This window comes from Lolium perenne, chromosome 7, assembly GCF_019359855.2.
Source record: "Lolium perenne isolate Kyuss_39 chromosome 7, Kyuss_2.0, whole genome shotgun sequence".
NCBI classification, from domain to species: Eukaryota; Viridiplantae; Streptophyta; class Magnoliopsida; order Poales; family Poaceae; genus Lolium; species Lolium perenne.
The window spans coordinates 125029467-125052524 of record NC_067250.2 but is presented as its reverse complement, the minus strand read 5'-3'; the positions used below and the strand labels follow the sequence as shown (position 1 = coordinate 125052524).

Below are 23058 nucleotides of genomic sequence, written 5' to 3'. Positions count from 1 at the left end.
ACACAAGAAATCTGCCAAGCCACCTCCATTAGAGCCACCTCAAGAAACTCAAGATTTGCAAGATCTCCTTCCTCCCCCAACCAAAGCTCTTGATCTTTGGAGATTCGAAGGAGAAGACACCGATCTACATCCTCACCGAAGCGTTCTTCATTTCCCCCTCTCTTGTTTGAGGGATCTCATGCTAGTGTTCCTATTTGGTTCCCTAGTTGATTTGTGTTGATGTATTGTTGTTGATTGTTGTGTTGTAACAGATTTGGGAGCCTCCAACTTGGTTGTGGATGTGTGCCCCAAGAACCTTGTAAAGGCCCGGTTTCCGCCTCGAGGAAATCCCTTAGTGGAAGTGGGCTAGGCCTTCGTGGCGTTGCTCACCGGAGATCTGAGTGAAGCCTTCGTGGCTGTTGGTTTGGCTTTCGTAGCAACCACACTCCTCCAAACGTAGACGTACCTTCTTGCAAAGGAAGGGAACTACGGGAATCATCTCCGTGTCATCGCGTGCTCCACTCTCGGTTACCTCTATCCTATTCTATCTCTATATTGCTTAGATATATCTTGCTTAGTTGTTAGCCTTGTCATATAGGTAAATTCACTTAGTTGCATATCTAGAGAATTTACCTTTTGTGTCAAGCCTAAATTGAAAAAGAACTAAAAATTGGTTAGCACCTATTCACCCCCCTCTAGGTGCGGCATACGATCCTTTCAATTGGTATCTGAGCCTCGGCTCTTATTTCGGCTTAACCGCCTAAGAGTATGCTCTGGACGAGGAGTCCTCGGAAGGGGCCGCCAAGACGGTCTCCATGGAAGACTTCAATTCGTTGAAGTCCTCCATGGAAGCCCAAATGGAAAGCATGAAAAAGATGATTGCCGAGCTTTTGGCTCCGGCCCTTCCCAAGGCTCCTAGTGTAGAGGTAAAAGACACGGGTGCGTTAGATGAGGGAGAGGCTTCGGACTTACCCTCATCTACCAAACCCGTGGAAGGTGATAACTTAAACACTATCAAATCTCCCATTGCATCTCCTAGGGGAACTAGTGGAGGTGAAAGCTACAATCGAGTAGCTCCACCTTTCCTATCTCCCGATATACCGGTTCCCCATCCCCATTTGAACATTCGGGGCGACCCACCTAAGTTTTCTATTGATAATTTCGATACTTGGCAATTTGAGTTCCGCTCTCATGTTTGTAGTGCCTCCAATGAATTATGGAGAATCATCTTGGAGGGCTTCAAGCCATACAACCCCGACAAGTTGACTAGAAGAGAAGCGGTTGATAGTCAACTCAACAACACCGCCTTGCACATGATTCAAACTAGTGTGGGGACAAAGAAATTGCATCGTGTCCGGAACTACACCACCGCCAAGGAAGCTTGGGATGGTTTGACCGCTAGTTGCATTGGAAGTGAGAGCACAAGGAGGAACAAGTATAATGCTCTTAAGAATAAAGCCGAAGGGTTCATGAGGCTACCGGATGAAGATCATGAAGACATGTATGGAAGACTTCTCACCGTTGCCGATGCCTTCCGGCTTATTGGTGCCACCCACATCAATGACTCTTGGATCAAGGAGAAGTACATTGAATGCATGATGCCATTTGTACCCATTGATGTCAAGACTCTTGTGGGGAGGGAATGCTATTCCTCTCTCACCTCTCAACAAGTCGTGCACGAGATGCAAGCTCTCAAGGTGCTTGAGGAAACCTCTCATGATTCTCGCAATCGTGCTCTTGGGATGGCAAAAGGTTCCAACCTTGCCTTGGTGGTCAACTCCGTTGAAGAAGTGATTCCTCAAGAATCTTATAGGGCATCTTGTAGTATGTCCTATCCGGAAGATTTGCAATGCCACTACCATGATCACATGGCCTTCCATGCAAAATCCTTTTGGGTTGATCCGTCCAAGGCCAAGGAAGACAACATCAAGAGGAACAACAAAAGTGGGTTCACTAGCTTTGGTCCAAAGACAAGATCATGCTACAATTGTGATGACAAGCGCCACTTCATTGCCGAATGCCCCTATGAGAATAGAGAGCTTCATAATGGAAGGCTCATCCCCAAGGACAAGAGCAAAGACTCAAAGGGCAAATATTCAAAGCCCCTCAACAAGAAATTCTACAACAAGAACAAGAAGGGCAAGAGGCCCTCAAGGATTGTGCTAGTGGCTAATGAAGAATACTCTTCCGATGAGATTGCAAGTACTAGTGATGATGATGAAGAGGAAAGCTCAAGAGAAGTGGCCGCCATTGTCACCACCAACATTCCCTCTTCCTCTCTCTTTGATTCACCCAATGAGAACCCTCAACGCAAGAATGCACATTGCTTTATGGCAAGGTCCACCTTGGACACATCAATTGTGCTATCAACTCAAGAAGAGTACACCTCCGGAGATGAAGATGTTGATGATGAAGAAGATGCAACCTCAAATGGATTGGTTGCCCTTGCCTCCCTCGCTACTAACTCTTCATCAACAAGCGAATCTCCCAATGAGGTCATTCATGTGGAGGAAGAAAGTTGCCTCATGGCTAAATCTTCCGAGGTATCATCTCCTAACCCCTCTATGCCTAACATTGCTAATGATCTAGGGGTTGACCCCGCTAGTCTAAAAGTGAAACAAGAGATGCTAGAGTTTGATGAGTTCATTAGTAGCCTACAAGGTAACACTAAGAAGCATGTTTCAAGTCTCATGGTTCGTATGGCTCAACTAAATGCTACTCTTGAGAAAAAGTGCCAAATAGAGAGAGAAGACTCTCTAGAAATACATGCTCTTAAAAATGCTCTTGAGGAATGTCAAGAAACCATAGCATCTCTTGAAGAGAAGCTAGAAAGTCTTGAAGAACCTCAAGAGAAACTTAACAAGCTCACTAAAGCTAGAGATCTTGCTAGAGCTAAGACTAAAGTGCTTATAAAGGAAAAGGCCAAATTTGGTGTTGATCATGAGAAACTTGTGAAGGATCTAGATGAACTAGATAAGGCTCACAAAGCCTTGAAGAGTGAATACTCTCTCCTCTCCGAGTCTTATGAGCAACTTCAAATTAGGCTTGCTTCATATGACATACCTAGTACCTCTACTCCTTCATGTGATCATGCAAATATAATTGAGGAAAATGCTAGGTTGAAAGATGAACTTGCTAGGACCTCCTCTCCCCAAAGTAAACTTTCCTTGGATGATCTTTTGAGTAAGCAAAGGTCAAACAATGGGAATGAGGGACTTGGTTTTAATACCAAGGCTAAAAAGGCAAACAAGAAAAAGACCAAGCCCGCACATGAGAAAGCTAATAGTGAACCCCGAAAGGGCAACACCATTAATGATGATGGTGCGGGAATAGATAACCCTCACTATGTTCTCTTTAAAGATTATTATGGTGATGTTTATGCTAAATATGATGGTCCATATGATGGTTATGTTGCTTGGTCTATTTGGGTTCCAAAGACCCTTGTTGCTAACAAAAGAGGACCCATTGAAAAATGGGTACCTAAATCCAAGAATTGATCTCATGTAGGACTATGCCGCCGGAGGTTCAAAATGGGTACTTGATAGTGGATGTACAAGTCATATGACCGGCGGCAAGAACCTCGTCAAGGAGTTGAGGCCCAACATAAATAATATCACCGTCTCCTTTGGCGATAATTCTACATCCGAGGTATTGGGTTTTGGCAAGGTTGTGGTTGCACACAACATTACTCTTGTGGATGTCATGCTTGTCAAAACTCTTGGTTACAATTTGCTTTCCGTTTTCGCCCTTGGCAAGATGGGTTTCGCCGTCTTTATTGATAAAGATATTGTGGTCCTCTTGTGGAGCAAGACTCTAAAAGTCGCATTCGTTGGGTATCGCGAACACAACTTGTATGTGGTGGACTTTTCGGGGACCACCACGACAAGTGCGATGTGCCTATTCGGAAAGGCTAGCGGACGTGGGTTGGTTGTGGCATCGCCGCCTAGCCCATGTCAACATGAGAACTTTGCAAAGTCTTCACAAGGGGAACCATATTGTGGGACTAATGGAAAATGTGTCTTTTGCCAAAGATCGTGTTTGTAGGGCTTGTGTTGAAGGCAAAATGTATGACTCTCCGCATCCAAGCAAGACCATTATCTCTTCCAAGAGGATCTTGGAGCTCCTTCATGTGGATCTCTTTGGTCCCGTTACTCATGCAAGTCTTGGTGCGAAGAAACATTGCTTGGTGATTGTCGATGACTACTCAAGATACACTTGGGTCTACTTTCTCAAGACGAAAGATGAGACTCAACAAATATTCATTGACTTTGCTACCGAGGTGCAACGCCAACACAACCTCCTCATTATGGCAATAAGAAGTGACAACGGCTCCGAGTTCAAGAACTACACACTCAATGATTTTCTTAGTGATGAGGGGATTCGTCATCAATATTCCGCTGCTTACACCCCTCAACAAAATGGTGTTGCGGAGAGGAAGAACCGGACGCTTATGGATATGGCAAGGTCTATGATGGCGGAGTATAAATCCCGCTATAACTTTTGGGCCGAAGCCATCTCCACCGCTTGTCACTCCTCCAACCGGCTCTATCTCCGCAAGGGCTTGAACAAGACTCCATATGAAATACTCACCGGGAACAAGCCTAATATCTCATACTTCAAGGTGTTCGGGTGTAAGTGTTTCTACAAAATCAAAGGAGTTCGTTTATCTAAATTCGCTCCTAAAACTTTGGAGGGTATATTTGTTGGTTACGGTGCCGAGTCTCACACTTATAGAATCTTTGATAAAGCCTCCGGGATTATCATTGAATCTTGTAGTGTGAAGTTCGAAGAAAATGATGGCTCCCAAGTGGGGCAAGTTGATGTTTGTGCAGTGATGAAATACCTCAAGATGCCATAGTAAGAATGGGTGTGGGATTTTTCCGCCCCATTGAGGGACACGGTGTGGCGTCTCGGGAAGGACTATGCTCTACCACGGTGGAGCCCTCATCTTCTCAACATCAACAAACCCCATCAAGTGAAGCAAATGATGCACCAACCCAAGAACAAGAACAAAACCCTCCCTCTAGTGTGCAAGATCAAGGACAAGATCAAGGTCAAGATCAACCAAGAATTCATGATGGTTCAGCGAGTATCCATTTGATATTTGCTCCGCACCAAATGATGTCCAAGATCAAGCACATGATGTTGAGCACTCACAAGAAATTGTAGTTGCTCAAGTTGAAGGTCAAGACGGGGACCCAAAAGATCAAGTTGATCAAGTGATACCTACAAGGCCAAGAAGAACCAAGGAGGAGATCGAGGCCCGTCGTCTAGCAAGAAGAGATAGGAACCTTGAGCTTCGTGATCACACTCATGATAAGGTTCTTGGTGATATAAGGGCAAAGGTTTCCACAAGAAGGCAATTGGCTAATTTTAGCAATCATCATGCTTATATCTCCTTAGTGGAACCCAAGAAAGTATTTGAAGCCCTTGAAGATTCGGATTGGTTGGAAGCTATGCACGAAGAACTCAACAACTTCAAGCGCAACAAAGTGTGGACTTTAGTAGAGAAGCCAAAGGGGTGCCGCAATGTTATTGGCACTAAATGGATATTCAAGAACAAGCAAGATGAGTTTGGAAATGTTGTGAGGAACAAGGCAAGATTGGTGGCTCAAGGGTTCTCTCAAGTTGAGGGAATTGACTTTGGAGAAACCTATGCTCCCATGGCTCGTCTTGAGTCCATCCGTATCCTTCTTGCTTATGCATCGCATCATAACTTCAAGTTACAACAAATGGATGTGAAAAGTGCATTTCTTAATGGTCCTATACATGAAGAGGTTTATGTTAAGCAACCCCCGGGGTTCGAGGATCTCAACTTCCCTAACCATGTCTACAAGCTCGATAAAGCTCTTTATGGTCTCAAACAAGCTCCTAGAGCTTGGTATGAGCACCTTAAGGAATTATTGGTAGACCGTGGGTTTGATGTTGGGCTAATCGATCCCACTCTTTTTACTAAGAGGGTCAATGGGGAGCTTTTCGTTTGCCAATTATATGTTGATGATATTATCTTTGGCTCTACTAACAAAGCTTTCAATGATGAATTCTCAAAGCTTATGACCGATAGGTTTGAGATGTCTATGATGGGAGAGATGAAGTTCTTCCTTGGTTTTGAGATCAAGCAATTGAGAGGATGAACCTTCATCAACCAAGCAAAATATCTCCAAGACATGCTCAAGAGGTTCAAGATGACCGAGATGAAAGGTGTTGCCACTCCTATGGTTACCAAATGTCATCTTGCACTTGATCCCAATGGTAAAGAGGTGGATCAAAAGGTATATCGCTCCATGATTGGATCCTTGCTTTACCTTTGTGCATCTAGACCGGACATAGTGTTGAGTGTTGGTGTGTGTGCAAGGTATCAAGCTTCTCCTAAGGAGAGCCACATGATAGCTCTCAAGAGAATCTTTCGATATTTGGTTGATACCCCAAGATATGGTATTTGGTACCCCAAAGGCTCAAGTTTTATTCTCAATGGGTACACCGATGCGGATTGGGTGGGAGACAAGGATGATAGGAAATCAACCTCCGGGGCTTGCCAATTTCTTGGTAGGTCCTTGGTGTGTTGGTCATCCAAGAAGCAAAATTGTATATCTCTCTCCACCGCCGAAGCCGAATATGTTGCCGCCGCAAGTGGATGCACTCAATTGTTATGGATGAGGCAAACTTTAAAGGAATACGGTGTCATTTGTGACAAAGTGCCTCTATTATGTGACAATGAAAGTGCTATCAAGATTGCCTATAATCCGGTGCAACATTCAAGAACGAAGCATATTGAGATCCGGAATCATTTCATTAGGGATCATGTTGCCAGTGGTGATATTGAGCTCATCTATGTTCCTACCAAAGATCAACTTGCCGATATATTCACGAAGCCTCTTGATGAAGCAAGGTTCACTTATTTGAGGAATGAGCTAAATATCATCGATTCAAGGAGTATAGCTTGACCATCTTGCAAACACACCTTCGTCTCAAAACTTTATTTGGTTTAGATGTGGGCATGGAAATAGGGGGAGTGCGGTTTAAAGTATTGAGCTATCCCTCCCCCCATAATGCCAACATTAAGAAATTATTCTCTTTATATCATATGTTGATATGTGAGCTTCAATGATGAGTAGTGGCTTGGACCCAAGATATATCTTCGCGGTGCCATGCCACAACACTCATATATGGTGGCCTAGGCCACCACACTCTTCTTTGTGAAGAGTTGGAGTTATTTGGATCTTATCGCCTTTTATTTGACAACTCCATGTTCTTATGGGAAATCACTCTAGTTTGGCCTTATTTGCTCATATCTTGCAAACTTGAGTGACCATGTACCATTAACAGTTTGTATCTTCTAAAACCTAAGCCTACTCTCTCCTATAAGCCATTTCCATCTTGCTCATTTGTCATGTTTGGTAAAACTTGGAGTTTGAGGTGTTTCGGTCGGATGATCTAGGTTGCTCCATCTTATTGGTAAATTTGCACCTTATATGTGACGTGATACATTATTGTATCACATATGGGTCATGCAAATAACCAACGAAAGATGGGCCGGATTCCCGGTGATTCTGGAATTTTCCAGAACCCCGGATAATCCGGCCCCAGGAGACACCGGAAAATCCGGCCCGGTCGGATTATCCGCCCTAAGCTAGGGCCGGATTATCCGGCCTGGGCAGATCTTGAAAGGGTTGAGGTCGAGGCCGCGGGGGGGGGGGGGGGCAAACGGTTCACACCACCCCCACGCGCCTCTCTCTCCTCTTTCTCCTCTCAAGATCGCCGGACCTCCTCCTCCTCGCCGGGGACGCTCCGTCCGCCCCCTCTCGGAGTTCTTGGGTGGATCGGGTGCATCTCCTCCCTAGCTACCTTCTCCTCCAAGCGGTTTCCACAATGGATGTGGGTATGATTCACAATCTCTAACCCTAGATGTTGTGTTTTATATGTGCTATTTTCTTGGTGGAATTGGTGTCTAGTTGTTCCAAATCACGTGTAGTGTACTCCTCTTGCATGCTATGAGGCCGATCTAGTCTTAGACAAGCTTTTGATTGGAAAACTGCAACTTTCGCAGGGCCGGATTATCCGGCCCCCGCGCTGGCCGGATTATCCGGCCCGGCCGGATTATCCACCCCCTGGGGACCCCGGATTATCCGGCCTGGAGCTTCATCGCCACTGCAGTTTTTGCTTCAATCTATCATGTCTAGATTTGTACCGACTTATAGCATGTTTCTCGAGTATATTACTGTATCTTACATGACTTATGAGCATTACCTTCTCTTTGCTACCCGCCTTTGCTTCTCACAGGTGGTGCTTCTCGGGGTGGTCGGAGACGCTCAAGGCATGATCGATCTAGTGACGAGTTTGCACCCAATGCACCTCGCAAGTCCGTCGCTTCAAGGCGGAAGAACAAGGAAGTGAGGGAGAACTACAAGGCCATGGACCCAGTCTCTTATTCCGCTATCCGCATGAAGAACTGGTATGAAGATGTTCCAAGGGATGAAGAGATAGAGGGCAGGAGATACTGGTGCATGGAGCAGGAGTTCATCTACAAGGATGTCTATGAGCCCATGAAGAATCTGAGACCCATGCAAGCTATCAATGTGGACATTCTGGCTGTCAACAATCACTTTGAGGATGCAATCTGGGTAGCTGGAAGGATGGGCTTGCTTGATATCATGAAGATTCAATGTGACTATAGCCCAGATTTGGTGAAGCAATTCTTTGCCACTTTGGCAATCAAGAAAGATGAGGAACGCACTATGGAATGGATAACTGGCTCCACTCACTGCAGTGCCACTCTGCGCCGTTTTGCTGGTATTCTTGGAGTTCCTGTTGATGAGGGTCGTCGCCTTCATGGACCACAACAGACAGATAAGAATGCCCTTGCGGATCTCTATACCTCAGCGGGAAAAATTGGTCTTGCTAAGGGGCTGCTTCCCATATACAGTCAGTTGCTTCGGTTCTTTCGGGCAACCATTTGCCCAAGTGGTGGTAACAATGATGCTCTCCGGGGAGCCCTTGTGGACCTTATGCACCTCAGCTATAAGTGTGCTCGTGATCTTAATGAGGAACGGGACTACACTCTTGATGTCATGGACTTTATCTTCCACGAGATCCATGATGCCATGGTCTCCCGGACCACCATACCATATGCACCCTACATCCAGCTTCTCATCAACAACTCTGTGGCTGTGAGTGGTGAAGATTTGAGTGGGTATCCTTTGGTGAAGCACAATGTCAAGAAGGCCTACATGCTTAAGCCAGTCTCTTCAGCTGTACCTGCACCTGACACTTTCATGGGTGATGCTCGTTCTAGTGGTTTTGCTCCTGCTCGTCATCCTGATGTCCCGGCTATGAGGAAGCAAGTGAGCCGGCTTAGTTGATTTCAGCGTCACATCCTTTGCATGAACATTGAGATCCATAAGGAGAACTATGCAGCTAGCCGAGAGCGTTCTGAGATTAAGCATACTCAGGCGGTTATTCTACACAAGCTCAGTGGTGATCAAGGACCCCCGCCTCAGCCTCCAGCTCACCAGGGTTACAGTGGATGGCACTCTGCACAGGTTCCATGGAGTGATCTTGATGATTGCCTTCAAAGGTCCAACACCTCTCGCCGCTCTCCGGATGCACCTGATACTGATGAGGAAGAAGAGGAAGCGGCATACCAGTCCGATGATGAAGAAGCCTCCGAGTGATTCCCATGGGACGTGTAGCATCGCGCTTGTCCCTTTTTTGGCGTCTCGATGCCAAAGGGGGAGAAGTGTTCTATTAGGATTCTCGGGGATTTGCATGGTTTGGGCACAAGCATATGCGTTTATCATTCTTATATTGCTTGTGTTCCCTCTTATTTGAACTATTTGGTTTGTTTGTGTGCCGTTCAAAACTATGTGCTATGTGGTGTGAGACATTGTTATGGTTTTCGGATTTCTATTTGTTGAGATCAAGGATATTACATTATGTGTGATGCTATATCTCCGCATTATATATCTACACATGGGTATGATTTCTTGCATCCTATCTCAACTTCATATGTGTCAATGTCTATTGTTAGAGCTCATGTTGGATATCTCTTGTGTTGAGGCACCATACTCCTATGTGTTGTGTATTTGTATTCAAATGCAAATTACTTATATGCACACATGTAGGGGGAGTGCCTCTATGTTTTGCCATCATGCTTGTCTCTATAGTGATTCTCTTGCAAATCCGTATATTGTCATCAAACACCAAAAAGGGGGAGATTGAAAGAACATCTCTCACATTATGTTTTGTGTGTTTGATGTCAATATATGTGATACACTAATGTTTGTTCAAGTGGTACAGGGATTACATAGATTCATATTTATGTGTGTTGGATTTGGTCGGTCTGTCAAAAGCTAACAGCAAAAAGATGGCCAGGCCGGATAATCCGGGCCGGATATTGTTGAAATATCCGGCCCCCTGTTTTTGGCTAAGTCTTCGAGGGAAAAGCAGCGCAGTATAGGGGCCGGACATTTGCCCGGATATTGTCCCGGTATTGTACCAGGGCCGGAATATCCGGGCCGGATATTTTGGAAATATCCGGCCCCCTCGAATTTGGCTAAGGACTGGAAGAAAAGCTTCTCTGGCATAGGGCCGGACATTTGGCCGGATAAAGTCACTGTTTTGTCCTGAAGGCCGGATTATCCGGGGGGGCGGATTATCCGACCCTCACTTAGGCCGGAATATCCGGCCCCCCGGAAGCTGCAACGGCTCAATTTTGAGGGGGGGTATAAATACCCCCCCTTCTTCTACCTTGGTTGCTTGCTCAATCATTACACAAGAAATCTGCCAAGCCACCTCCATTAGAGCCACCTCAAGAAACTCAAGATTTGCAAGATCTCCTTCCTCCCCCAACCAAAGCTCTTGATCTTTGGAGATTCGAAGGAGAAGACACCGATCTACATCCTCACTGAAGCGTTCTTCATTTCCCCCTCTCTTGTTTGAGGGATCTCATGCTAGTGTTCCTATTTGGTTCCCTAGTTGATTTGTGTTGATGTATTGTTGTTGATTGTTGTGTTGTAACAGATTTGGGAGCCTCCAATTTGGTTGTGGATGTGTGCCCCAAGAACCTTGTAAAGGCCCGGTTTCCGCCTCGAGGAAATCCCTTAGTGGAAGTGGGCTAGGCCTTCGTGGCGTTGCTCACCGGAGATCTGAGTGAAGCCTTCGTGGCTGTTGGTTTGGCTTTCGTAGCAACCACACTCCTCCAAACGTAGACGTACCTTCTTGCAAAGGAAGGAAACTACGGGAATCATCTCCGTGTCATCGCGTGCTCCACTCTCGGTTACCTCTATCCTATTCTATCTCTATATTGCTTAGATATATCTTGCTTAGTTGTTAGCCTTGTCATATAGGTAAATTCACTTAGTTGCATATCTAGAGAATTTACCTTTTGTGTCAAGCCTAAATTGAAAAAGAACTAAAAATTGGTTAGCACCTATTCACCCCCCCTCTAGGTGCGGCATACGATCCTTTCAGGGTTACTGGAGCTGGCATCGAGTTGGAGGGATGCTTGGATGGCCTCGGCGAGCTGGAGCTGGTACGCGAAGTCGAGGTGGAGACGGAGGCGGCGGAGGCGAGGGCGGTCTGCTCGCGGAGGGCTAGGCGCTAGGGTTCCGCCCGACGGCAGTGGCGGCGCTAGGGTACCGCCCGACGGCAGGTTTGGAGCGAATCAGTGGCGGGATCGGTGGGCGAATCGGCCGGGGTCGAGGCACTGGAGCTGCGGCGAGGGAATCGGCCGGGGTATTTGCGCCGGAGCTGAGGCAGCGAGCGGCGGGGGTGGCCGGCGAGATGCGGGAGAGGCGGCTGGGTCGACAGGGGAATCGAAAGGGGACAGAGAGATCGCGGAAGCGGGGGTCATGGTGGACTGGGTCAAAGGGCGCTGAGGTGTCTTTTGTTCATTTGGTTTTTGTACGCTTCGAGAGCGAGATATAGAATGATGCGTATAATCTCTAAAGAGCTCTAAGAGCATCTCTAACAGAGCCCGTATATCCCGCTGGAACCGAACTTTTCCGGCGGATTTACGGGTTCAGGCTAAAATGCGCGCATATCAGATCCCGTAAACATGGGCCGGCCCGAACTGGAAGTTCAGGGGCCCTAGAAACTCACCGCACGCCCCTATTAAAAGGGTTCGCGGAGGGGAGTTCGGTTCGAAAACCATACTCCCCTCCCGCCGCCGTAGCCCGCCGCCGCTCCGACGAGCAATCGCCGTCGCTCGACCGCCGCTCCGCCGCTACGGCCACCACCCCGCCGTGCGAAATGACGCGCACTAGACGCGTGGGTAGGGGCGGCGGCCGATCCGGCGCCGGAAGGTCAAGCTGCCGTCCGCCGGGCGTACGGGCGGAGACGGAGCGCGGCAGGCGGGCGCGCGCTCGACGGCGCATGGAAGCGGGCCGGCCGCAAGTGGCCGGACGTAATGGCGCGCCACCTTCAAGCGCGTGCGGAGGCGGCTGCGGCTGCGGAGGCGGCGGCGGCAACAGATGCGGCTGGGGAAGCGGAGGAGCCCCCCGCTGCCGGCGGGTGCAGCCCGCCGCTGCCGCCGTTGCCCCCGAGCGGCGACGACGACGATGCAGACGGACCGCCTCTGCTCTGCGGGGACGCCTCCGGCGCGACGGCCATCGAGCTGGTGGCCCTCGTCGTCGCCTAGCAACCGGCAGCGTCGAAAAACCCTCCGCCACCGCCCGGTGACAGTATAGTCGCCGGGAATCTTAATTTATAGTCTAATTAGGTCTGTAGTACGTAATTTAGGTCGAATGTGATTGTATTTTGCCACTATTAGTGTGAATTATGATCGAATTAACCTTGATCGGATGAAATCGACTCCAATACCCGTCGATAGATTTCCCGCGTCGTTTGATTTTCGCAATTTCGGTTCACGTTTTCGGTTTCTGTTCTGCGCCGTGCCCAAATGCGTTCTCAATTCGTTTTTTGAGAAACTGAACTCCGTTTTTTCGGTTCGGACAAATACGTGCTCTGTTAGAGATGCTCTAGGCCTCGTTCGTTTCATCCCAACCCGGCCGGGAACGGGTCGAAACCCGCGTGGATTAGAAGGGATCAGACTCACCGTGGTTTAATCCCGGTGCTCTTGTAAGATGTGTCCGGTCCGCTGTGCAGGGCCAGGGAGGGCGCCCCAAGTCTCCATCCCGGCTGCCATCCGTCGCATCTCCGCTTAGCCTCCACACGCGTAACTTCCCTCTACCGCCTTGCTCCTAATCGGCCTCCCGCTGAGCCGCTGGCGGGCAAGGGCGGAGCAAGGCGCTGCCAAGCTGCCAGCTTCTTCCTCATACGGTCATACCCCAAGGCCTAGGGGACACACTTATTTACAAAGGGTGGACTGGTCAACACCGTATCACCATACGTACCTACAAAACAACTAGTGACCAAGCTGAACTCCATTGCGTATTAGGTGACCGTAAATAGCGTATTCCTATGTACGGTGACCATAGTGATTAAGGCCAACAAGTTTGATGACCCGTCATGTATTTTACTCTTTGATCCACTAGTGGTTCTGAACCCGCGCCGAACAAGGCCCTAAGAGCATCTCCAGTCGCGTCTCTCAAAAAGCGTCCGGCACAAATGATTTGAGGCATGTTTGGGACCGTGTCGGACAAAAAGAGACCAAAAATCTGTAAAAAAAAGAGGCCCTTCCCAGCAGCGTCCCTCAAACAGCGTCCGGATGCATGCATTTTTAATAGAGGGACCACCCCATGTGGAAAAAGTAGGTGAGAGGAAGTGTGGGAAAAGAGACTAGCATGTGGGAACTAGGGGGCTGCATGCATGCATGTGGACGCCTCATTTTGTGTCCGGCGTCCTCGGTAGATAGAGTCTCTACCGGGGACGCCGGACACAAAATGAGGCGCTAATTAGCTTTGGGGGACGTGACTGGATAGTCTCTACCGGGGACGCCGGACACAAAAACAGCGTCCACATGCATAGAGTCTCTACCGGGGACGCCGGACACAAAAACAGCGTCCACATGCATGCATGCAGCCCCTAGTCCCCACATGCTAGTCTCTTTCCCCACACTTTCTCTCACCTACTTTCCCACATGGGGTGGTCCCCTCTATTAAAAGGCATGCATCCGGACGCTGTTTGAGGGACGCGGCTGGGAAGAGCCTCTTTTTGTACAGATTTTTGGTCTCTTTTTGTCCGGTGCGGTCCCAAACGTGCCCCAAATCATTTGTGCTGGAGTCTTTTTGAGCGACGCGACTGGAGATGCTCTGAGGCCGTTCCACGCATCGCTATCATGGGACCCACTCGCACAAACGTTCCCTTAGGCTGGTGCCAACGCACCGCCCGCCTCCAGCCCCGCCACGTCAGCTTTTGGCCCACTCTCACCCCACTCTCACCCCACTCTCACCACACGGTGCCAATGCACAGGCTATAGTGCCAGCTTTAGTTCTCTCTCCTCCACGTCAGCTTTTCTCTCTCTTCAACATGAGCATATCTTTGTTTACGTTACAACAATATAAATAATGCAAGGAAATTATTTTATTGAACTAAAATTGTTACCGATTACATCATAAAAAAAATTACATAAAAATCTGAAAAAATTACATAATCTAGGAATTAGCCCACACATGCTCCATCAAATCATGCTGGAGCTGTGTATACATCGGTGAGTCCCTCATTTCGGTGTCCATCTGAATCCTGGCTGCTAGGCTTGGTGGTGCATGGTGGTGTATTGCAGGGCCGACATTTGAATCAACTGTCTCATAGATGTTGTCCAAATTTTGTCCACGCTCATCGTCAATGATCATGTTGTGCAGAATGACACATGCACGCATGATCAATCCAAGAGTACGCCTGGAGTAGGAGCGTCCCGGAACTGCTAGAATGTTGAACCTAGACTTCAACACTCCAAAGGCACACTCGACATCTTTGCGATGCGCTGATTGAGCAGCAGTGAACACTCGCTGCTTTTCATTTTGTGGAAGAGTAACACCTTTCATGAACACCGGCCAGGAGGGGTAGATGCCGTCGGCAAGGTAGTAACCATAGTTGTACTCGTGTCCATTCACCGTGAAGTTCACTACGGGTGCTTCTCCCCTAAGCACATCAGTGAACAACGGCGACTGGTTCAGTACATTGAGGTCGTTGTTGGACCCGGCCACTCCAAAAAAGGCATGCCAGATCCAACGATCATACGACGCAACGGCTTCTAAGATGATGGTAGGGTGTTTGATGTCTCCCCTTGTGAATTGGCCAGCATGAGCCACTGGGCAGTTCCTCCACTGCCAATGCATGCAATCGATGCTCCCTAACATGCCCGGAAAGCCACGCTCCTCGGCTTTCGCTAACAGCCGCTGAGTATCCTCCACAGTTGGGCGACGGCAAAACGTCTCCCCGTAACAATCAATGATGCCTTCACAGAATCTATCTAGACAATCTGATGAAGTTTGTCTAGCTAACTTAAGCCACTCATCTATTGTATCTGCAGCGGCTCCATAAGCTAACAGACGCAAAGCCGCAGTACACTTTTGCAGGGGAGAGAAACCAGCACGGTTGAGAGCATCATTTCTTTGGGTGAAATACGGAGAGTATTCACCCAATCTAGCCACAATGGTCAGGAAGAGGGATCGTCTCATCCGATACCTTCGCCGAAAGAAGCTCGGAGGATAGTTGCAGTCGTCGGCGAAGTAGTCCTCGAAGAGCCGATCGTGGGCACCCAGACGATCACGCCTGATGAACTGTCGGCGGCGCCGACGTCTTGGCACCACCTCCTCGGCTTGCATCTCCTCCTCATACTCCTGCTGGAATGCAGCGATGAAATCACCCTCCACTCCGTCGCTCGAACTGCTGCTGGATGAAGACATGGTGTAGAGTGGAGTGGAAATGGAGAGTGGAGGTGTGGAATGGCTGAAAACATATGGGGGTATTTATAGGGTTTTTTGAACCAGCAACGGCTAGCTGACGTGGACCAATCGCGTCGCGGCACGTCAGCTAGCCGTTGGGCCCTGCCGCCCCACTCCCGCCCCGCTCCCGCCCACTCCCGCCCGCCTCCAGCCCGCCTCCCGCCCGCCTCCAGCCCGCCTACCGCCCGCCTGCCTCCCGCCCCACCCCGCCATCGCGCCGCCCCGCCTCCCGCCCCTCTCCCGCCTCCCTCCCGCCGCCAACGCGGGCGCCAGCCGGGCGGGAGCGGGCGCTACCGCCGGGCGCCCCCGCCGGCGCCCCTGCCTCCCGTCCCGCCCGCCTCCAGCCCCTCTCCCGCCCCGCCCCGGGCGGTAGCGCCCCGGCTGCCGCCCGCGTTGGCACCGGCCTTAGGTGTGTTCGGTCGACCCAACCCGCATGTTTCTCTCCTTTCCCTCACCGTCTTTTCTTCACCCGGCAGAGCGGCGGCGGGTACCAGGCTAGGTGGCGGCGGCTCTCAGGCGAGCAGGTGCGGAAGAGGCGCCGAGAACCATGGGAGTGGCGGCTGCTCACAGATGCAGCGACGCTGAGAATCAGGGGCGGCAGCGGGTGGGAGCGGCGGCTGCTCACAGATGCGGCGACGCTGGGAATCAAGGGCGGCGGCGGGCACCAGCCTAGGTGGTGGCGGCGGGAACCAGGGAAGGCTGCGGCTCTCAGGCGAGAGAGTTCGGCAGAGGCGCCGGGAACCATGGGCGGGGCGACTCGCAGATTTGGTGGCGCTGCGAATCAAGAAGCCGATCCTATCCTCATGTCCACTTCGATTTTCAGAGAAAAAATCGACTATGTGCTCAACTCCATGGATTGTTTAGCAATATTTGGACTACTTCGATGGCTTCTGTTGTTGTATGATCGAAATGTGTGTAATGTTTGATGTCATATACTCCCTCTTTATTGACCTAGCTTGTTGCGCAGGAATCGTTGAGGAGATGGGGGGGGGGGGGGGGGTGAATAAGAATCGTTGAGGAGATGGGTTGCCTTAATCGACCCTGTTATGGCCAGCAAGGTATCTCTCAGACAGCTTCAATTTGAACTCTCTTACGAGCTCTGAAAACTAGATCGTTATATCTCTCACCCCTATTTCTATTCATTATGTTCATCCGTGCACTGCCATTCCCCTACTTTTGACTCATGGAGGAATTAGCTGCGCTACATGTTTCATCAAAGATACTTACTACTGCATTTCTGGTTATTTTTGCTCTTATTTTTATTGGAATTTCCATAGCATCGTAGTGGGAACTGGAAATCTGGATGAACTCATAGGATGGTATCTTAGTTATCATGGGGACTACAATAAAGTATAAACAATGAGTTGTACTTGTGGCCTTCAGATGCAAATTAGAAATGGATACCATTTCTTGGTTTCACTTCCATTAGTATCGGATCTGCAGTAGTGCTTTTTGCTCCTAGCATTTGTCCTACTAAATGCTGGTGAAACCAATTAGTAATGTTCTGCTTCGGTTTGAGTTGCGGAACCCATACCATACATTGATCCCTTGGTTTGTAATTTGCACTAAAGTTATGAACCTGAAGTAAGCTTCTTTTTGAAAACTGAAGGAATAGTAGCAGCCCTACTTAAAAATGTTTTGCTAATGTAGTACACTGCCTCGTGCCAACTTCGTTGGAATTTGTAACTGTGTTAAAAGGTGAACTATCATTATATTTTACCCCCAAATATTGTTTATTTAATGTTCATGGTTGCAATGGTGAATCTGTTAAAAAAATGGAATGGTTATACACATCAGCATATATATTATATCCTTTATTTGGGCATTATCCAATGAATAATTTATATTTTCCCTTTTCCTTTATAACATGTTTCTACACATAATATTTGATTTTCATATGAATTTTATTTGCAGTCGTTCTATTTTAAAACTAGACTTATAATCCTAGGTGTTAGATTGCTTGTGACTAGGAGTCGCTGATCTTTACTATTAAATTGGAGTTGGTCGTTTGACACTCAACGCGTTTGATGGTCGTCATTGAAAACATCTGAACCGTACAATGTAACCTCCTTTCTCCGCTTAATATCTGACCGTTGATTGATTTCTGCATGATCCACTTTCCCTTCCTTAATCAACACTAATTAAGGTGCAGCGCCATACCATGGCGATTCTATACCAAACATGACCTGATCAGATTGCCTTGCTCCTTTTTATTTGCTCTTCATCTAAGGAGTGTTCCTTTTTTCCTTACATGGCGGTGCACTCGCATGCAATACTATGTTTTAGATCCGCATGCAATACTTAACAGCTCATGGGTATTACTCCTAAAGGAATAAGTTAAGATGATCTACTAATTATACTGACTGATTCGTTTCCTTTCCTATTCCTTTTCTTTTTAGCGCACGACGGTCATGTCTCTTGTAGTGGCAATACACATCCTCTCTCCATAAAACCCCGCACATCCTAGCTCATGAATTAATATAAGACCCAAAGTCTACAATGAAACCCTAGCACAGTGTCCGTCGCCCCCTCGAGAGCCGACCTCCCGCCGCTACTAACAGCTCGAGAAGCTCAGGTCGGACGCTCTCATATTTCTGGATTGCATCCAGCCTGACGTGGTCTTCGATCGCTGCTGACAACCTTCCCAGCATGTGCTAATTACTCGCCATATTTATAATCTTCATAGGCGTGCACGGCCCATCGCTGCCTCCCCGCTCCAATGCTGGATCACATCATGTCTTCACGGACGTGCCCGGAGCTCACGCGATCTCGCCTCCAGTCGCCACCGATGCGCCACCGGGCCGATGGCCGCCGAGCACCACATGCACCCTCCTGACTACCTAGGAAGGCCACGGAGTCAGGGATGCCAGGATTAATTCTTCATCCTTTCCTGTTGGAACAGGAGAAAGGTAAGAATGAGAATTGAAGAGAAGGAGAGGCTAGGAGATGCATCAATGGGCTCCGTGACCGATTTCGAACAGGTTCTTCTCCATTATTCCCCACTTGAATGTGATTGATTCTAGCACTAAATCATGATGGTTTTACCTTTGGTAATTCAATAGGAAGGGAGGAAAATACCCTCAACAAGAGAGGAACGACTGTCAGTTCAACCTGGAAAGCAATCAGATTTCCTCCTCCTCATGTGTGTAGTCTGCGGCATGATGTGCATTCCCGCGAGAATAGCTACGGTGAGAAGGTTCGCAGGGCCTACCACGATAGCGTCTTTAAGGAAGCCCGATAAAAGCTCATTATGCTCAAGTAATCGAGTTACCTTTTCTCAATTGGCAGTGTAAATTCTTGTTTCTTGTGTTTCTATCAACCAAAGAATTTCTGAGCATGAGTTGCAGTTTTCGCTTGACAAAACTGTGATTCCGAGGTCCAAGGACGGGAAGAGGATAGTTGTTCCAACTGCTGAAAATTTGTCTTGCATAGGCATTTTTTCCTAACTCGCTTTTTTATGTGCAGATATATTAATTTCTAAAGAAATCCATATGTAAACATCAGTTTAATTATATCTGTAATATGTATGCGTCTATGTTGACTGCAAAAAGTCTGAGCATCACAACCAATCCAGAGTTTGACATTGGAAGTGTAGGTTCAAGTTTCACATGTTTAGGATCCAAACCGTGCTACAGTTTATTTCTCTGCAGGCAAAGGCACAAAGGATACAAGGTAGTGATTGTTGGTTTATTCGATTATTTGCTTAGTCTTCATGAATAGGCAAAAACAAACCAATTTATTTTGATATTTGGTTTTTGGTTTATTCGATTATTTGCTATGTTTCTTTTTGTTGGGATACTCTCTTTAAGCAGTAGCTTCTCATCTATATTGGGACAAACAAAATCTCAAATATCTTCTTATTGACATAGAACATAAACATGACATTGCCACTAGCTTGTTTCTAAAGTTTTATTTTGAACTTTTATCCCCATATATATTCAGTAGGTCTATCTCGAACAGTTGCCATGTAAATAAAGTGGACTTGGGATAACATGAATCGTTGATGATCGTCAGAAATAATTCTTTCATTTGTGTATCTAAAAAATACATATTCTTACATTATCTAAAAAATCATTATAAATTTTCAGTACACTGCAGTTCGGTTCTTCTAGACTGTCATTATTATTTCCTTGATGTCTCGGATGATTTACTGGAAAGTGAAATATTAATGTTTGTGGAATACCATGTGACTATCTTGTAAGCATGAGATTTTTTCACATCCATTTTTTTGAAGTGTTGTGAGAACAGAAAATTTTAAAAGCCGTAGCAACGCACGGACATTCAACTAGTACAATGTAATTATAGGCTTGTGGAAATGATATTGGGCCGATCAGATTTCGCCAGCACGGTAAAGCGAGATATCCTTTTATGTGCCATGCCTTTGGTGTTGTAATTTTTTTCCATGTTAATGGATATACATGCAGGTCATGGTCCCTGAAAAAACTCTTAAGAGTTATCCGTGCTCCAGTTGCTTCTGAGAGTAGTACTTGAGCAGGACACACTGAGTTCCTTTCATCTCTTATGATGTTGTAATTAGTGACGACTACAAGTTTTATATTGGAATTTAAATGTTGGTATTGCCTATACTAACAGTTCTTCTAGCTGCTCAGATACCTACTCATTGATGTTACAATTTAGATTTTTGTCCAAATGTAGTGTTTCCATTGTGTCTCCTAGAAGTGAGAAAAACAGAACAAAAGGAGGTCTCTTCCAGAATGGTAGAATAAAAGGTTTCTGGCTTATGTAAGCACTTGATTATTTTCTAAAGCTTCATTCGAATTTTGCGGTGAATGGTTAGTGCTGAGAACAGCTGCTTAGAACTTTTCCTGCCATATATAATGTTTCAGGTATGGTCAAATAGTTCATTTTGCCTAAAATTATGCCATCACCACTGCTCATAAAAAGTTACCATGTCATTTTCCTGCTAATGGTTCTCTTAACGATTAGGCTTCGCCTAGCAAATGCAGAGATTGGACGCTGTTATTTTCCAGGATCTACTGCTGTATAATTTGTAAGGCTTCTGCTAATATTTAAGGAGATTGGACGCTGTTATTTTCCAGGATCTACTGCTATATAATTTGTAAGGCTTCTCCTAATATTTAAGGCCACTCTCACTGTTTGTTTCTTGCTGTGAGAGTTACTTATGCCGGCAAGCAAGATAACTTTGCATTGGAGTCCAGATCAGCAAGCAGCTAAAGGTATATTTGGACAAATCATATATTTGTCTCCTGAATATGAAAGGTTGAGTTGGTATTTTATTGGAAAAAGCGTATTATACTTATGTTCATAGTTCTAAATTTAATAAAACTATTCTATACTGGTGTTGTAGGTACAAAAGGGCATATAAATGGTATATTTGTTTGTTGCTTTCCTCTGCTTGCCGACTCATATTACAAGGTGAACACATGATTTGCCAAGTTTTGTGCCTGAACCTAAGGTGAAGTACTATACTCATGAATAAACTGCAGTACTACTAAAATATACTAATACGGAACCTACATCTGCTCCTACATTACATTCCTGGTGATTAGAAGGATCAGAATATCCCCCATGTCCATGTATTTCGGTGTATATCTCCATAAAATAATACCAGTATTAGGTAATAATATTTTCAATGAAGAACAGGGCTTACCCTGCATTGTTTGTATGAAACTTTGACTATAGGATTGACTAAATACCTATTGTAACTTGCAAATTAAACCTTAAAGCCCACATGCTTCATGACTAACTCTCAACCGGTTCAGTTAAGAATATTGTACTCTCATTAGCTATATGTGTTTTCCCTGAGAAACTTTTACTGACTTCTTGAATTGTACTAGGCTAAATCGAGTTTAATTAAGTACCCATCATTCAGTTTATTCTAGCTAACCATGGTTATGAATAGTAACTGTATCAGGGCATACAAGTCACTACATGGATAATTCTTTGCTTCTTCTACATGATACTTCAATCGGTCTTACTTTTTATTCTGAAATATGGTGCACTCTTATTACAGGAAACAACTTGAACTGAGGCAAGGATCTTCCTGATGCCTTTCCTGAGATTGTTAGCCCAAAGCATATGTCCCCCTCATTATTTTTCTCCTCATAAGTTGGTTACAGGTCCGCCAAAATTTGGTTTGGTCATGTTGTTGGCTATATAGGTTGTCTTGTGTGATGTGCTCATCAATGAAGCTATGGATATGAACAAATCTTCAATTAACTCTGCTCAGACGCTGTAACAATCCAATAAGTAATGCTACTTTTTTGTCCTTTGAACTCTGAATTACTACTCACTGTATGATGGTTTGAGGAAGTTTAGTGGTTATTATTATGTGGTTTACCCATCAAAATTCTGTAGTCAGGTTTAACTGATGTTCAAGCACCCGTATGAGTCTGATAGTTCCTATTCTCCCTACTCTCTCTTTCTTATAACAAAGTTCTGCTATGTTGCCTTTTATTATTTCCATCAAAAGGTAGAATTGCTCCTAAATTTGATGCACCAGGACACCGTCGGCCCCCTTGTCAGCTCCTGTGATCTTCAGTACAACTGTCGCCAGCGACACTCCTTGTCCTTCAGTTAAGTCTCATCAAGCTACAGGCAACACCAACGGGTCAGATCCATCAATAACAAGGAACGGTCAAGATGAAGACGCAAGACATCAGTGTTTACTTTCTGAGAACACTGCTTGTAACCTTGTTTAATTATGTTGATCACGTTGTAATCCCTATTTACTGAACCTGGCTATTAATAGCCTCCCATGTCGGGACGACAGGGCTATCGAAATATATCTAAACTAAACCCTCGGACAAAAACTTGATGGGTTCGAAGGTAAATTCTCAACCTTGAGCGAACAGATGGGCAGGCTTGAATTGTTGCTGTCACAAAGCACTGGCCGCAATGTTGTCCTGGAGGAAGAACGTCGCCGTGCGGCGCAGGTGGCGGTTGCAACTGCTGCGACCGAGGCGCTGGCTGTGGCGTCAGCGAACGCTGCTGCTGCTCAAGGTGCAGGCCCATCTCAACCTGAAGCACATGATGAACCAAGAGGAACACGGGGACATTCTCAGCCACCTCACTGGCGCAGACGCCCTGACATGGATCAGCCTCGGCATGAATTGGGACACACTGAACAGCAAAACAAGAACCAACGGCAGTCAGGGTATGTGGATGTTGATCAGTACTATGAACAACACCACATGGAAGACGAACAGTATCAGTCCTACACCCAGCAGTACCCACCCTACAACCCAAACCC

General features: G+C 46.7%; 1 protein-coding gene and 1 long non-coding RNA gene across 2 annotated transcripts; one reads left to right on the top strand and one right to left on the bottom strand.

Moving 5' to 3' along the window:
• Positions 1-14440: 14440 nt before the first annotated feature.
• On the bottom strand, positions 14441-15959 carry LOC127318527 (protein ALP1-like). Its single transcript, XM_051349007.2, has one exon. It carries the CDS (start codon positions 15783-15785, stop codon positions 14532-14534), a length of 1254 nt encoding a protein of 417 aa, XP_051204967.2. The 5' UTR covers positions 15786-15959; the 3' UTR covers positions 14441-14531.
• A 274-nt stretch (positions 15960-16233) lies between these two features.
• Positions 16234-22599, top strand: LOC127318475 (uncharacterized). The gene is made up of 5 exons (XR_007861890.2): positions 16234-16882; positions 18511-18805; positions 18887-21022; positions 21154-21261; positions 21820-22599. It is a non-coding gene; the product is annotated as an uncharacterized lncRNA (long non-coding RNA).
• The last annotated feature ends 459 nt before the right edge of the window (positions 22600-23058 follow it).

Coding starts and splice junctions, on each gene's coding strand:
- LOC127318527 (XM_051349007.2), bottom strand. CDS start 15,785: ATGTCTTCATCCAGCAGCAGTTCGAGCGACGGAGTGGAGGGTGATTTC.